Below are 16,862 nucleotides of genomic sequence, written 5' to 3' on the forward strand. Positions count from 1 at the left end.
GCACGCACTCCTTGTCGTGTCGTTTAATATTAGCGGCGTCTGCCGGAGGAGAGTCATACTGACTTAGTATCGGGTATAACTGTAGAGTTGCGGTCTCCGCAGCAACTCACAATGTTCCCCCTCGTTTGATTTTGTATTTAGTGTTTCACTGTTCTTGGTGGATCACTATCTCCGCTTACTTCAGTTCACTTAATTTTAGTTTTGCAAATCGTATGTGCTCGTAACACATAGGTTCTTTGGCGGATTTCACAATTTTATTAACGATTCCGGGATTACGTGATCACAGTAATTAGAAATTACACAAGCTGACCATTACCGAAATATAGGAGTTAATTTTAAATGAATTCCTACCGACTGCGCCAGTTAAATATCCGCAACTCGATTTTAAGTTTTTTAAAAAAGACTTTTATTTTACAACTTAAATATCTTTATGTCAAACGGAACTGATCGCTCTGCTGCTGGCTAGTTTCCATGAGCCCTTCTCTTGGAACTCCCGACTCTGGCTTCGGGCGTTGCTTTCCTCGGCTGCATCTTCGTGTCGGTGGCGTACGTGCCTGGATCGATATTTGGGGATGCGTCGGCTTTGATGAAAGGCATCCACTGCTGGCGATCGGTGTTGCATTACATGACGGAGCTAGGAATGTGATACTCCTTGGTTTTATGTCTAGCTTTGATTGGTCCTCATGAGTGGCGTGATTCTAAAGAATCGATTTCTCGAGAGTGGCGTGATTCTAATGTTGATGAAACAATGTGGTCCATTGTTTATATTATGGGGGGCCCTAGCTTGGAGTATGGGAAGAAACAGTTATTGATTCTTGAGTGGGGTCCTGTTACTTGTGTGGATGGGGTGGATGAATTGTACATAAACATAATGTGTATGGGATGTGGGGAATTATGGATATGTCACTATATATGTGTGCACTGTGTATGTTGCTCGCACTCGGGAACTATCACGTCTTTACAGATCGATCAACTTTCTTCTATTGTTTAAAGCAGTATCAGACGATGGACTGAGTAGCATGTGCAGCAGAACTTTTGAGCTTTTTACTAACTGTGCAATCGTATGATCTAGAACATTCGCAGCAGCATAAAACGATCGTCTAATGCACAGCATAGCTTAACTGTGCAATCGTACGATTGCCGTCTATCCTTCCCACTGTCCGTCGCTTGTATACGTGCGTGGGCGTTCGGACTTAAGAGCGGCTAAAGCTTTGATCCAACCTTAAGAGCGGCTAAAGCTTGATCGTTCGAAATATCACTAGGGGGTCTCACGAGACGAAAGAAGATAACCAATAAACCCGTATAAACCCTATATTTTTGTGCTGGCTACTACACGTCAGATATTCCATTTTTGGAATTTCATTCCATTTCAATTTTGACGTTTTCCGCATTCAGCCATGCTTGCAATGCTGCGCACATAAAAGCTTAATCTTTGTCGGCTTTGATTTCAATTGGTTTGCCCATCTCGTTAAAAACTTTCATGATGGCTCTTTTTGTCTCTAACCTATCACGACTTTTTACTTCTACTAGAGTGGCAAACTTAGAGTATACGTCAATGCATGATAGGAACTGTTGGTTACCGACCATGTAGAAATCCATTACGTATTTCTCTCTGATGTTCAGTATTTCCGGTGTGGTTTCGAATGCCAACTTCGTATTTCTATTCTCTGTTTTGGCAATATTAGAAGTGGGACATTCGTTTATGATATTCTGAATTAATTTCTCGTGATCCGGGTAATAATATTTTCCCTTAAACCAACTGACGGTTTTCTTTATCCCTGGGTGGAGTAAGCCTTTATGATTCTTTAATATGGTTTCTTTAAATTTAGAGTAATTTTGAATATCTATAAGTTTGGTGGTTGATTTAATAGCTTCGGTTATATTGTTATAGTTAATGATTTCTAAATAGGCCTTTTGGAAAGGAGGAAAATCTATTTCATTATGGAAATATAAGGCACTCTTTTTGGTGATTTCTTTATATCTTTATCTTCATTGCCTTTTATTAACTTAATTTGCCGATTGTAATAGTGTAGGCCGTTTAACCTGGGAATTGTAGTGACCAATATCGGTGTGTGGGTGCACTGTCTGTATAAAAACACAAGCCCGGCGATTTGATATAACTCTTTTTTATTAGCTGCACGTCTGTCTCTCAGGATCGCCATTTACAAAGTGAAGTTACTTTATTATCGATGTTTCTTATCCGATATCTCACTATTGGTATTTCCCGCCGAGTGTAGCGATGGTGCGGTAAATACCAATGCGCGCTGTATGCTATTTTAAATACTAATTGAATGCCTTACTAATTATTACCTTGCTACAATTCGGCCATCCTGACCGGAATGCTCCCGAACTCCTTACATTTAAGTTAGTTTCTAGATAGATTGATTTATTACAGTTGGGTGTGGTTTACTCTTAACATTTTAAGTTTACGTATTACAATGATTTTCTTCATTTTGATTCCCTGTGACATTTGCATTATTACCATTTTCTATCCACGGCTTCATATTCGCCACCGCCTAAACTCCTTTATACGGGATCCTTGATTGTTGAAACCCCTCTACATCTTCTAGCAAATACCTATCATTTTTTAGCACCTTTGATATCTTATAAGGTCTTAACTTCGGGATAAGCTTTTTAGACACCCCTATATGAGTGTTGAAATTTCTCACCATAACTAGATCATTATCTACGTACACGGCTCCCTTCGCTTTGAATCTGCTGCTTGTTTGTTATGAGACTGTATTTTTTCCTGATGATTCCTGTTTTAATCTTTTCTAGATCCCTTGTTGCCCGTTGTTCGGTTAGTTCTTCTAGATGATCTTTTAGTAAATCTGAAACCTTTCCTTTTTGTACGACCCTAAACAACATTCTACTCGGGTGTTCATTAATTGTTCTTTGAATTGTGTTGTTCATCGCGTGTTCTACTGTTTCTACTACCATATCCCAGGGTAATCCTTTTTCCAAGCTTTGCAATCATGAGTCCCAAACTTCTGTTCACCCTTTCTACCTGCCCGTTGGCCTGTGGCGAGCCTGTTGCTATCTTTACGTGTTTAACATTGCTCTGTTCTAAGAATTCTTCAAACTCTTTTGACGTGAAACAGCTTCCTCTGTCTGACACAATGCATCTGGGTTTACTGTAAGCTCGGAAATATTCTTTCATTGCAATTACTGCTTCCTTTGTGCTAGTGGTTTTGGTCGTATAAAGTCTTACGAATTTGGTGAACGCGTCTATTACTACTAAAACATGTTGGTTGGCCCTGCCTTTGTCGACTGGCCCGAAATGGTCGATATGTACTACCTCGAATGGTCCCGACCCTTTTGGTATGTTGTGTAAAAACCCTTCCTCTTTTCCGTGCTTTGCTGAGTACGCGATGCATTTTAGACAGTTTTCTATGTGTCGCTTGGCTTTATACCTAACGTTTGAGATCCAGTAGCTTTTCGATATAGCGTCGGTCATCTTATCTATCCCGACGTGCCCTAGTTCATCGTGGTACGAATAGAGGTCGTGGCCTTCCATTTCCTCGGGTTTGCAGAATAGGATAGTATTGTTATATTTTTTCCTGTATATTATTCCGTTTCTCATCTCATAATGTTTGTGTTCTGATTTCTGTAACGTTTCTCTCAGCTCCATCAGTTTGTTATCTCTGTTTTGGCATATAATTAAATTTTCTTCAAATGTGTTTGTGTCTACCGTGAGTATCTGAATGGCTCTGCTTAGCGCATCTACGTGTTGCATTCTGCTTCCTGAACTGTGTTCTAATTTGTAGTCATAATTCTGTAACTCTAACGCCCAGCGGGCAATGCGTGGATTGAGTTCTTTTTTGTTTAGAGTCATAGTTAGCGCGTTGCAGTCTGTCACTATTTTGAAGGGTATGCCTTGCACGTATACTCTAATCCGTTGCAGTGTGTAACGAACCTAAGCTAAAACGAACCGACTTATAATGAGAGCATCGCACCACACCCCGCAACCAACGCCCCCCGAGTAACAATCGAAGCGATGGAATCCCATACAGAGGAACAGCCCAGTGGGTATTACCCTGGAGAATTCGTCGCCAACCCAGGGGCGAGTACCGGCTGGATACACAAACGCCGCCGAGAGGAGCTGGAGTCCTTCGCGGAGGAATTCGGATTCAGCCGCGAGGGTAACGTGGAAGATTTGCGGAGAAATTTCGCCGAACTAGTCGCCGGGCCCCTCGAACACGATGCCTGGGTCAGGTTGGCAGAGCTCGAGCGGCAGTACGCCAGATCGCCAGGACGACCCAGATCGCCCCAGCCCGACATCTCAGCACTAACAGAGAAGCGAAAGACGGACCCCAAACTCAGCCTACAAGTTCCAGGAGTCATGGAGGGCAAAGCCAGCACCTCACCGACATCGATAACCGTCGAAGATCTACCGAAGCCCCCGCCCCGGAGCCAAGGCCTTCGCCCATGAGAAGGATCTTGCCGACAGCAGGAGGAAATGGCCCCACAGACGGTCATTACTACAGTCACGCCGCACAGATGGCGGAACGGATCCGAAAGTGGGGAATCCAGTTCGACGGGCAGGACGACCCACTGTCGTTCGTCGAACTAGTGGAAGAGCGTGCCCTCTCGTACGGGGTAGACATGAACTACGTGCCGCGAGCCATGGCAGAGCTCCTCACCGACCGAGCCAACCGTTGGTTCCGCACCAGCCGACTCCAGAGCGCCTCTTGGGCCGATTTCCGCCAGGAATTGCTAGCCTTTTTCCTGCCTCCCCGGTACTTCGAGCAATTGGAAGACCAGATCAGGGACCGCAAACAAACGGTGGGCGAACCGATCAAGGACTTCGTCATCGAGCTCCGGTTGCTCATGCACCACGCCGGGTACGACGAAGCCAAGGAACTTAGCCGGATCTATGACAATACCATCCCGGCGTACCAGCTGTACGTGCGAAGGCACGAACTGAGAAGTCTGACGCAATTAACAATGTTGGCCACAGAGTTCGAGAGTATCCAGGAACGAAACGTACCAGCGACCCTCATCCTCCCTCGACAACCTCCCAGGTGCACGCGGCCAACGGTACAACAAAACGAAAGCGGGCAAATCGGGCCCAATTCCGAAGGCCTCACTGGAACACCTCGGAACCCGCAAGGAAGCCGCACCAGGCCGGCGCTCCAGCACAGGAAACGGCACATAGAATGATCATCACCCCCATCGCCAACCCACACGCAGCCTGTCGACGCTGCGGAGAAGCTGGACATGTTTCTCGCGACTGCACCAACCCATCGATCCTCTTCTGTTGGGAATGCGGCAGGCGCGGAACGCGCACCGTGGGCTGTTGCCGCCGGGACCCGTCGGGAAACGACTCGCGTCCCCAGCTGACACGGGAACAACCGGGCACGACGCTTCCTCAGACGACCAACTAAGAAACCCGCTACAAGTACACGACGGTCGGATAATGGCGAGAGTGACCATCGGAGGACGGCGCACGGAAGCCACAGTCGACACCGGGGAGTCCCGAAGCTTCATCAACGCCGACCTCGCCCGCAAACTCGGCCGCGATAACGACCTGCGAGCCGCATGCGTCCCACTACGCCTAGCCGACGGCTCAGCTCGCGAGATAACTCAGATCTTGCTAGCGCGCGTCAAACTAGACGAACAAGAGGTACAGATGCCAGTCCTGGTACTACCCAATATGGTAGAGCAAGCCATCATAGGGATGGATTTCCTGTGCGCCATTGAAATGTGGCGCCACACGCCTCCATCTGCAAGGCTCCCGACGCCCCATCCCAAACACGCCGATTATCACCGCCAGCCAAGTACACGCCCCGGACCCACGAACTCGAGACCTCCGCCGCCAATGAATTCCCCGCCACGACACGAGACAAGAGCACAAGAAACAAGGACCACAGAACCCACGGCCACGACGAAGCACACTAGCCCCAGGCCCACTCCGAGAAAACCAAAACTAAGCAAAGCCACGAAGAAAGCGAGCCGGTCTCCCGAGGGCACCGACGCGGTTCCACCAACGAAGGGAAAAGAACCCAGGACGCCCCTCCAGAAGACAACCCGGCCCCAGCAACGACAGCCGCCACGCAGCAGCCAGGCGCTCGAGGCACCACCTCCGACCGCCACCCTGGCCCACGAACGCGTCGACACCGCCCTCGACGCGAAAACGACCCCTACGACACCGACCGACCCGCTACTCCCGCGTCCTCTCAGGCAGGAACCGGGAAAGGCGATCACTGCCACACGAGGCACCCATCGGAACCCCGACGCACCTGGAGCCGACGCACCATCGATCGTCCCCGACATCATGGAACGCCTCCCGGGCAACACCTCGTACGGCGCCGGCATGCGGCCCAGCACCACGCCTGGAACCATGTCGGTGAACCTCACCGCCCGAACTAGCCGTCGGTCAAACGCTACGATCACCATCGAGACCCGCACGTTCGTACGTCAAGCTGAGTACAACGTCGCGCAAGCACCCCCCAGGACACACACGAGCCCCCTACTCACGATCGAGGCACCCGACGGGCCTAACGGAACACACCATCGTCATGAGGGACAACCGACCCATAAAACAACGGTACTACCCGAAAAATCCAGCCATGCGGCGGATCATCGATGAAGAGGTCGACCAACTGATAGCTGAGGACCTAATCGAATCATCCCGGAGCCCCCACAGCGCGCCAATCGTACTGGTCCGCAAAAAGGACGGGAGATGGCGCATGTGTGTAGATTATCGGCAGCTAAACGAGCGTTCCATCCCGGACGCGTACCCGCTACCCAGGATCAACTACATACTAGAGCGACTCCGAAATGCCCACTTCATCACGACCCTAGACCTGAAAAACGGGTATTGGCAGATACCAATGGCCCGCGACAGCCGGGAAGCCACGGCATTCACGATACCCGGCCGAGGATTATCCCAATGGAAAGTAATGCCTTTCGGTTTACACTCCGCGGGAGCCACGTTTCAACTGACCCTCGACGCCATTATCGGCGCAGACATGGAACCATTCGCGTTCGCATATCTTGACGACATCGTCATCGTCGGGAGAAGCTTCCAGGAACACCTGAACAACGTGAAAGACGTTTTCGCACGACTGCGGAAGGCAAACCTACGGGTCAACACGGACAAGTGCGCCTTCTTCCAACGCCGGATAAAATACCTGGGCCACATGATCAGCGAAGAAGGTATCCACACGGACCCCGACAAAATCGCAGCCGTAAAGGATCTGAGGCCGCCGACCAACCTGAAGGAGCTACGACAATGCGTAGGCATGGCCGGGTGGTACCGCAGATTTGTCCCAAACTTTGCCACCGTAGTCCAACCAATGTCACTGCTGCTGAAGAAAGGGAAACCATGGACACGGGGTCAAGAACAACAAGACGCCTTCGACGAGCTGAAAACACTGCTCACCACCGCACCGGTACTCGCCTGCCCAGACTTTAACGTCAAATTTTCCCTGCAGACGGACGCAAGCAGGAGTAGGCGCGGTCCTCACCCAAGAGATCGAAGGGAAAGAGCGGGTCATCGCATACGTCAGTCGACGCCTCAACAAGGCAGAAGAAAACTACTCGGTCAAGATGGGCGCTCGAAATACAGCAATACCAATACGACGAGCACTATCGGGCCGGCAACCAGAACGTAGTCGCAGACGCACTGTCAAGACAACCACTGGAGACCCTCTCCCGCATTGAGGAAGACGACACACCATGCACCTGGCTTAAACAAAGGATCCAACAAGTCCAAGACGAACCCCAGAAGTACCCAGACTACACGTACGAAAACGGGCAGCTATACCGCTATCTAGGACACGGAGCCGACGACGACGACCACATACCGTGGAAACTATGCGTGCCCAAAAACGGCCGGACGAGAGTACTCCGCGAATGCCATGACGAACCAACGGCAGGACACCTTGGCGTCCGGAAAACCATCCTTAGGGCAACACAACGATACTACTGGCCAGGACTACACCGAGACGTGCGACGGTACGTGCAGGGCTGCGTAAGCTGTCAGAAGTTCAAAGCCACGCAGCGCAAGGCCGTGGGCAGGATGCTCACACGTAAAGCTGAAGAACCCTTCGCCACCCTGTGTGCCGACTACGTCGGACCATTACCACGGTCCAAGCACGGGAACACCATATTACTGGTATTCTTCGACACTTTCTCCAAGTGGGTCGAACTGGTACCCCTCAAGAAAGCGACAACGGCGAACCTCGAACGAGCCTTCAGAGAACGAATACTGAGCAGCTTCGGCGTGCCGAAACTATTCGTCTGCGACAACGGAGCCGATCACCAGCCGATCGTTCAGAACATTCATGCGAAGCGCAGGCGTGGAGCTGCAACACACAGCCCCGTATTGCCCCCAAGAAAACCCGACGGAGAGAGCCAATCGGACTGTGAAAACGATGATCGCCCAGTTCGTCGACGACCACCAGAATACATGGGACGAGCTCCTACCCGAGATGACATTGGCGATCAACTGCAGAGTCTCCGAGACGACCGGATTCAGCCCTGCCTTCCTCCTGCAAGGAAGAGAGCCCCGACTCCCGGGCGCCCTCTACGACGAAGTCACGCCCGGGACAGGAAGTACGCCAGATACGGCCACCAGCAAGGCGACGAGGCTGAAAGAAGTATTCGCCATCGTCCGGAACAACATCCAGAGAGCCAGTCAAGAACAAGGGAGACATTACAACCTCCGCCGGCGACTATGGCGCCCCGCCGTCGGATCACTGGTACTACTACGCCAACACCACCGCTCGAACGCCGCCGAGGGCTTTGCGGCAAAACTTGCCCCGAAGTTCGACGGTCCCTACCGGGTCAAGAGTTTTCCATCGCCAAACATCGCCAAATTACAGCACTGCGAAAGCCGGAAACACAAAACCGCAAATATCAACGACCTGAGAGAGTTCCACAATCACGAGTCCGAAGAACCCACTGACCTAGTCGAGAATGCTGACATCGACGAAGAAAGCAACGAGACCTCAACCCGACGCCCCAACCACGGCACCGCTGAGTCAGCGAAACCCGGGACACCCGGCCAAAAGACAACACCGGCAAAAAAAAAACGAGCCCGATGGCATAATACCGCCGAGAATGCAAGCGCAGCGAACCGCGCGACCACCAATTAATCGAACAGCGCTGACGCCAGCGAGAGAAGTAACGTAACGCTCACGACCACGCGCCCCACAAATCCGCTGACGAAGCGAAGAGAACGAGGAAACCCTAACGCAGACCACAGAAGAAACCACAAGAGCCCGACCCGCGAGTCCTTGTAACTCTCGCCAGGGAAGAAAGGGGAGGGTGTAACGAACCTAAACGGTTTCGATACAATCCGTCCCCCGACTTATAATGAGAGCATAGCACCACACCCCGCAACCAACACCACCCCTCTGCAAGCAACCACCGATCAACACGCGCCAACTCCATAACGATGACCAAAGACATCAGGTCACGCGAACTTTCCCCACTCCAGGCCAAGCCATCGGCCAAGTGCGGTCTTCCGGGTTCATCGACGGAGGAAAGTCGACGCCGCCAAAATCTGCGACGATCACCACGAACGGCAAAGTGCACCCCGACGCGGAAGTGCATTTGTCAAACCCGCAGACCCAGCAATACGGGCCTATAAAAAGACGGCGACGAGAACCAAAGAGCAACTTACGCAGAGACCTGGTCCGGAGTACAGACGCGGTACCCGGAACTCACAAGAAGACATCGGCGACCAATTAAAATAAGTTCATTTAAAGTGCTAAGAAGTACAATAAAAAGTCGAATTATCAAAGTAAAAACACCCGATTGCGTAAGTTCACTCCAATTAGTCGAGGCACCGACGCCACCCCACCCCGAGTCTACGCAGCCGTTTCGTATACACGACGAGCGACGCCCATTCTAGCCCCGATCCCGACGCCGCCCTTAAGGTTCCATCCAATTTCTACAAATTTCTTGTGGATTGACCCCTGGACGTGACTGAGCTTGCCTCAGCCTGAAATAGGTCCATCACAGTCTCATCACTTCTTGTAAAATTTCCATGTGACTAGCACTATCTTTTGTTGCTACCACAATATCGTCCATGTATATTATAACTTTGTCTTCCTTTACCATGTCTGCGAAAATTTTGTTTGTGAATCTTTCAAACACCGCAGATTCATTTCGTAACCCGAACGGCATCCTCAACCTAGTAGTAGGTCGTCTATAAGAGGCGTTGCGTAATTGTCCTTTATCATTCCTTTATTAAGTGTGCGATAATCGACGCACAGTCTCAACTCTCCCGAATTCTTTTTTACCAGTACTATAGGCGAAACGTATTCTGACTCACTGGTTCTGATGTAACCTTTTTCTGTGTAATCGTCTATCATTTTCTGTACTTGGGCTTTTTCGCTATACGACAGTCTTCTAGGTGGGCAATGAAACGGTTTTTCGTGTTCGAAATTCAACTTCATTTCCCACTTGGTTTGGCTACATTCTGTCCCTACTTTAAACTCCCAATCGTTTTCTTTGTGCGGATACTGGCTTGGTAGTTCGTTGAAATTGGCTTTTACGCTCTCGCAGGTATCGCTGTCTTCCAGACATTCAACCATTGCAGAACACTCATTTTCTACCTTGCCTTCACTTTCTACTTCATGCTCGTTCTCTTTACCACCCTCATCTTTTACTTCACACTCATATTCTCCTAAACAATCATACTCTATTCCACACTCTTTCTTCTAACCACTCATCTTCTCCTAAACACTCATTTTTTATTCCTTTTTCGTTATCTGTTTCACGCTTGCTGCTTTCTATGCAATTATTTTCTATTTCGCACTTTTTTGTCCCACTCTCCTTCTCCTTGCAAATGTCACTTACAATTTTAAATTTGACTTGTCTGCCACTACTAGTAATTCAAAGTTGATTCGATTTTTGTTAATAATTAAAAAACTGGGTATTTTACCAAAGATGTTAAGTTTGCTATTGTTTAGTCCAACATAAGCGTAATCCGCCTTTTTATTCAAAATAAATTCAATTTCTGTTTTTCTTGTCTTTGTTAAACTTATATAAACTTAAATCATCTTTTTTGACTTCATTTGAACTTAATCGTGAGCGATCTTCCGCTTTATTTAGTTTATTTTCCGACTGGTGCTCTAGACATGATAAATTTATAAAACTTATTGGGCTCCCTGAGTCGATGAGGCAATCTAAGGACAACCATTTGTTATTGTAATTGCTAATGTATATATTAAATTTGTATATGTAATCGTTATGTACCTTGTTCTTCTTTTCGTCACAGTGTGACACCTGGTGACTCATGCTGCCGCATCCGTAGCACGCTCTTCTTTCGCGCTTGGGCTTGCGGCACTCCCCTGCCACGTGGCCCAAAGAGTTGCAGTTGTAGCAGCGAATGGGTGTTGGCGAGGCTCCAGTGTTTGCCCCCTCAGTTGAACCGTACTTCTTTGGCAGCATGATCTTCTCAAACGCCTTGAGTAGTTGATATGAAGCACCAAAGCACTGCATGTGGGCTTGCCTACGCAGGCCTACATCTGGGATACCTTCGATGACTCCGTCGATAAACTCCTCGACGTCAATGACTGTGCGGGATGCCAGCGCCACTTTGGCGTTGAAGTACTTTGAGAACTCCTCGTCACGTCCCCATGAACGGGCCTCGAACTTGCGGCGGAGCAACAGCTTGCTTTCCTTGGGATGGAAAGTGTCTTCCATGACGTTCAACAACTGATCGATTGGCAACGACATGTACTCCGGACTCGAATGCAGCCACACCAATGCTTTGTCCTTAAGCTTCGACACTAGCAGCATTAGTAGCTTCTCATCCTTCAATTTGTTAACTTTTGCGATGGCCTTAAACTGCGCGATCCAAGTTGTGACGTCATCGTTGTTTCCAGAAATGTTGCCATGATATGTTGGCAACATGTCTTTGGCGGCATTTAGCAGCATGACGCCAGCGTCATTGTTGGCGGCTGGTGTTGTGTTCTCTACTCTCCCTTCCTTCTCCCTCTCGCTCTGCAGCTTCAGCAGCTCCATTTGCAATTTTAATATTTCGACCTCTGCTCGATATTCGCCGTGGTTGCTGTTGTGCCCAGGCGCTTGCGGTGCTTTTTCGTTCTTCTCTTTGCGTTCGCTCTTCGTCGAGTCTTGATCTGCGGCTGCCTCATCTTCCCTCTCGCTCTCGCTTGTTTCGGCTGCCGGTGGTCCCTGTCCCCGCAGCTCTACAGGTATTTCGTTAAGTCTCGCTGCCATGGCGGCTTTGCTTCCACCTTTTGGTAGATTGAGGGACTCCAGCCATCCGCGCAGCTGGGCGGCCGAGAACTCCTCCGTGCCGACCAAGACCGACATGTTTTTTTCAGCGATGGCGTCATCGAAGGACGAGAAAAGAAAAATGTTCGCTATTTTTCACTGGCTGCGGTTGATCCTATCCCACTTCTGAAATTGTAGGCCGTCTAACCTGGGAATTGTAGTGACCAATATCGGTGTGTGGGTGCACTGTCTGTATAAAAACACAAGCCTACTTCATGCTCGTTCTCTTTACCACCCTCATCTTTTACTTTACACTCATATTCTCCTAAACAATCATTCTCTATTCCACACTCATTTTCTTCTAAACACGTCTGTGTCTCACGATTACTTTATTACTTTATTAGTTACTTTATTATCGATGTTTCTTATCCGATATCTCACTATTGGTATTTCCCGCCGAGTGTATCGATGGTGCGGTAAATACCAATGCGCGCTGTATGCATTTGTAAAAAGAAGTATAATTCTTTGTAAAATATAAGTAAATTTCTTTATTCTGATCTAGCTAGCTATGTTATATAGAGGTGCTATTCTATCTATAGTATTAAATTGAACTGGTAAGTTCAATAATCATGTGCCATAGAGGGGGTTGTATTAAAACAATATACGAAGTATTGCAGCCATATATCCCAATCTGATTTGTCAGCTGAGATGTATGAGCGTATGAACTCGTTAAATGTTCTGTGGCTTCGCTCCACGGTTCCTACAGTCTGGTGATGATGTGCAGTAGAAGTTATATTTTTGATATTTAGATTTTTACATAAGTCTTCAATTATTGAATTTTTATATTCTGTTCCCATGTCCGTAATGAACGTCTTCATTGGACCGTACTTTAGAATAAAATTTTCAAAAATAGCTTTAGGTACTGTATTTGCACTTTTGTTTCTAATAGGTATGGCAACAAGGTATTTTGTCAGGTCACATATTAAGGTGACTGCATATTCATTTCCTTGTTCTGATTTAGGAAGTGGACCGATCGTATCCACTATTACCCTATCAAAAGCCATGTATGGTGTTTCTGTAATAGTCAATGGAGTTATTGTGTGCTTGGTTACTTTAGTTTTTTGGCATTTTGGACATTTTCGTATGTAATTGGTAATTTCTTTAGTCATACCTTTCCAAAAATAATGTCTTTTGACCTTGGCCAAGGTTTTTGTTATGCCTGTATGTCCTCCTTGTATGGGATCATCATGTAATGTAGACAGTATTGCTTCTTTTTCTTTTTCATTTTGAATTACGGTCATCGGGTTGAGTAGCGCTACTCTTATTGTTCGTAATATTTTATTGCCCATATTTTTAAAATTATCTATTGAAATGTATTCAAAGATATTTTGCCACGGTGCCACTTTGAGTTGGCTGATTTTTTGTTTACCGGCTTGCGTTTCAAGCCTTTGGAAAAACTGACCTAAGTCAAGGGTTCCATTAGTATACAAATCGCTAACATCATATCTTGAAGTGATTTTTTGTCCATGTTTGAAAAAACATAAATTATTATTTACATGCAAGGTCACTACTTTACGTACTTCGTCATTGTTGATGACTTCATATACTTTGGGCTCTAAAGCTTTTGTTAAGATTGCCTAGGCAATTCTATTTGTTCTTTTCCTGCGCAGGATTTCTGTCTACTCTGTTGCCTGGTAGTGACTTTCAGGACTTTATTCGTTTTGTATGTTTGTATGTTTTTCAGGTCTGTGATGGTTATTCTTGATAAAGCATCTGCTATATGGTTGTCTTTACCCTTTAGATTCTCGACTGTAAACTCGTATTCTTCTAATTCGAGCCGCATGCGTGTGAGTTTTGAGCTGGGATTCACCATTGAAAATAGGTATGTTAGTGGTCTGTGATCCGTTTTTACTGTAAAGTGTTTACCATAGATATATGGTCGAAAATGGGTATGAACTGCTGCTAATTCCTGTTCTGTAGTACTTTTGTTACTTTCACCTTTTGTGAATGAACGTGATGCATATGCTAATGGGAGTTGGAGTCCGTTATGGTTTTGAGTTAAAACCGCTCCACATGCTTGTTTACTAGAATCGGTGATTATGCAAAATTCTTTCTGAAAATCTGGGTACTGTAACAGAGTGGGTTCCATAAGTTTGTCTTTTAAATATTGGAATGCATTTTGACATTCAGTTGAACACTCAAAGGGGACATTCTTTTTACATAATCTAGTTATGTGCCGGGAATAGTCTGCGAAGTTTGTAATAAAACGTCTATAATAATTGCAAAATGCAATAAATCGTCTAGCGCTGTCCGCATCATGTGGGACTGGATAGTTTTTGATGACGTCATATTTCTTGTCATCTGGCAAGATTCCTTTATCTGTGCATTTATGACCAAGAAAGGTCACTTCATGCATAAAAAATGAACATTTTTGTGGATGTAATTTTAGGTTGTGTTTCCTACATATCTCAAAAATATCTGTTAAGTTTTTATGCAAATTTTTTTCGGAACAACCCATGATTATTAGATCGTCCATATACGGGAAGGCTTGCGAAGCTTCAAGTCCAGAGAATGCTATAGTCATCATTCTTTGAAATTAATTCGGCGCTATTTTTAAACCAAATGGTAGTCGCGTGAAGCGATATGAGCCATTGCTCGTTGAAAAAGACGTTATATTTCGCGAACTTTCTTCTAGTTCGATTTGATGAAAACCTGACATTAAGTAAAGACATGAGAAATACTTTGCTCTACCTAGTTGATCCAAAATGTCATCAATTCTAGGTAGTGGAAATTTGTCGGCCAGGAGTTTTTTGTTTTTTTGACGATAGTCAACTACTAATCGCCATTTCTTTTGTTCTGAACCCGGAACGGCTTTCTTTGGGACAAGAAGAAGTGGGCTGTTGTATTCTGATACGGATGGTTCGACAATATTGTCGTTTATTAATTTTCCTACTTGTTTTTTAATTTCCTCAACTTGGCTATGCGGGCTTCGATATTTCTTTATATATATAGGTTGGTCATCCCTCAATCTCAATTTCTGTTTATAAAAATTATTTGTTGTGATTGATTCGGTTTCAAGCCCGAATACGTCACTAAAATTGGTGCATAGTTTAGTTAATTGCTTCTTGAATTGTACTGTGAAATGTTTGCCTAATTCAGCTATGACAGTTTTTTCTCGGATTTTTTGAGTTGTTTGAATTACCTTGTAATTCGAAAGTGATTAATATTGTATGTTATTTATATGTACTAATTGGTTGGTACTGGTTGTATTCAGCAATCGGACAAATGTATTATTTTTTTAAGTTATTGTATTTGCTACATAAATACCAGGTTGAATTTCCTGGTTTGGGATTAATATGGTTTCTATATCGGACGTTAATTCTATTTTTCTGACAACTTGTGATCTTGCTGGTAGAAGAATTGTATTGTTACCAGAACTGTATGTTATTGGAACATAAATTTTAATTTTTATATTATTTGGTCGTATTATTAACCAATCCTCTGAAGGTTTTAAGTCTATTAGGCAGTTTAATTCTTTTATGAAATCAATGCCTATTATTCCATCACACGGAATTGCAAAATGCTGATTAACTAAATGGAAATTGTGTGGAATAATGTACTTATCTGTCTGTAGCTCTATTAGGGCAAGGCCTTGGGATTTTATTATACCTTCCCCTATTCCTTGAATATCTATTGTATTTTTTGTTTGAATGTCGTTAAAGACATCTGAATTTTCTTTTAATAGTGATATATTGGCACCTGTATCTATAAGGAATGTAAGTTGTTTTCCTGTTTTAGAATTGAGGAATTCCAAGATCTAAAGGATCTTGGTAGTTTCCCGAAGCTGTCTGGGTAACACGAACATTGTTCTGTCGTGTGTTTCCATTGCTATTGTATCTTTGGTTGTTATAGGTTCCACCGTTATTACGGTTATTTCCCTATAGCCACCACGACCTCTATTGTTATTATAATTATTGTTGTTGTAAATATGGTTGTGGTTGTAACCACGACCATTTCCTCTACCACGATAGTTACCTCGAAAGTTACTACCGCGGTAGACTTGTCCTTGTCTGGTGTACAATATTGAACTTGCACTACCAGTCATCTCTGTACTACACTGTATATATTTTGTTACGGCATCATTCATTGTTGGGAATGTGCCTGCTTCTAGTATTGTTTTTAGTCTGCCGTGCTCGCAATTTTTAACCATTGTACTAATGGCCTCTTTGCAGCTGAACTTATCAGCGTGTTCCGCTGGCAGACCCTCATCAATGTATGATGCTTCTAGAAGTTTTCTCATATCATCAATCTCTGTTGTGAATTGGGCGGCTGTTTTGCCTTTTTGGCATACTTTTGCCATTTTAGCCTTTATAACATCTGATGACTCACCGACAATAGTGTCTTGCAATTTCTTTATTATTGCGTTAATGGTGGTTTCATCTTGTATTTTCTACAATGTAGTTCCTATTACTTTTGATTTAATTACTTCTATAGCTAAATTTTCGTATGGTCCTTTCGTTAGATTGACCAATTTGGCTGCCGTAATGAATCTTTGTAAATGGAGTTTTTGTCCATTAAATTCCGGAATGGCGTGCGAAATATCTTTGATATATGCCCGTTGGGCAATTGTTTCGTCTGCCATTGTGGTTGGTTCTTGCCCAACC

At 45.7% G+C, this 16,862-nt stretch overlaps 1 protein-coding gene across 1 annotated transcript; it reads right to left on the bottom strand.

Moving 5' to 3' along the window:
• Positions 1-10,897: 10,897 nt before the first annotated feature.
• LOC117190746 lies at positions 10,898-12,552 on the bottom strand. The gene is made up of 2 exons (XM_033395805.1): positions 11,215-12,552; positions 10,898-11,144 (listed from the first exon to the last, which is right to left on the bottom strand). Exons 1-2 carry the CDS (start codon positions 12,295-12,297, stop codon positions 11,115-11,117), a joined length of 1,113 nt encoding a protein of 370 aa, XP_033251696.1. The 5' UTR covers positions 12,298-12,552; the 3' UTR covers positions 10,898-11,114.
• Positions 12,553-16,862: the final 4,310 nt, after the last annotated feature.

Source organism: Drosophila miranda, assembly GCF_003369915.1.
Source record: "Drosophila miranda strain MSH22 chromosome Y unlocalized genomic scaffold, D.miranda_PacBio2.1 Contig_Y1_pilon, whole genome shotgun sequence".
NCBI lineage: Eukaryota > Metazoa > Arthropoda > Insecta > Diptera > Drosophilidae > Drosophila > Drosophila miranda.

What these genes read in the sequence shown, in the direction of transcription:
- LOC117190746 (XM_033395805.1), bottom strand. Translation starts at nt 12,297, where the DNA reads ATGTCGGTCTTGGTCGGCACGGAGGAGTTCTCGGCCGCCCAGCTGCGC. An exon ending in GTGACGAAAAGAAGAACAAG is followed by an intron (nt 11,145 to 11,214) that starts GTACATAACGAT and finishes GGTTGTCCTTAG; the next exon opens with ATTGCCTCATCGACTCAGGG.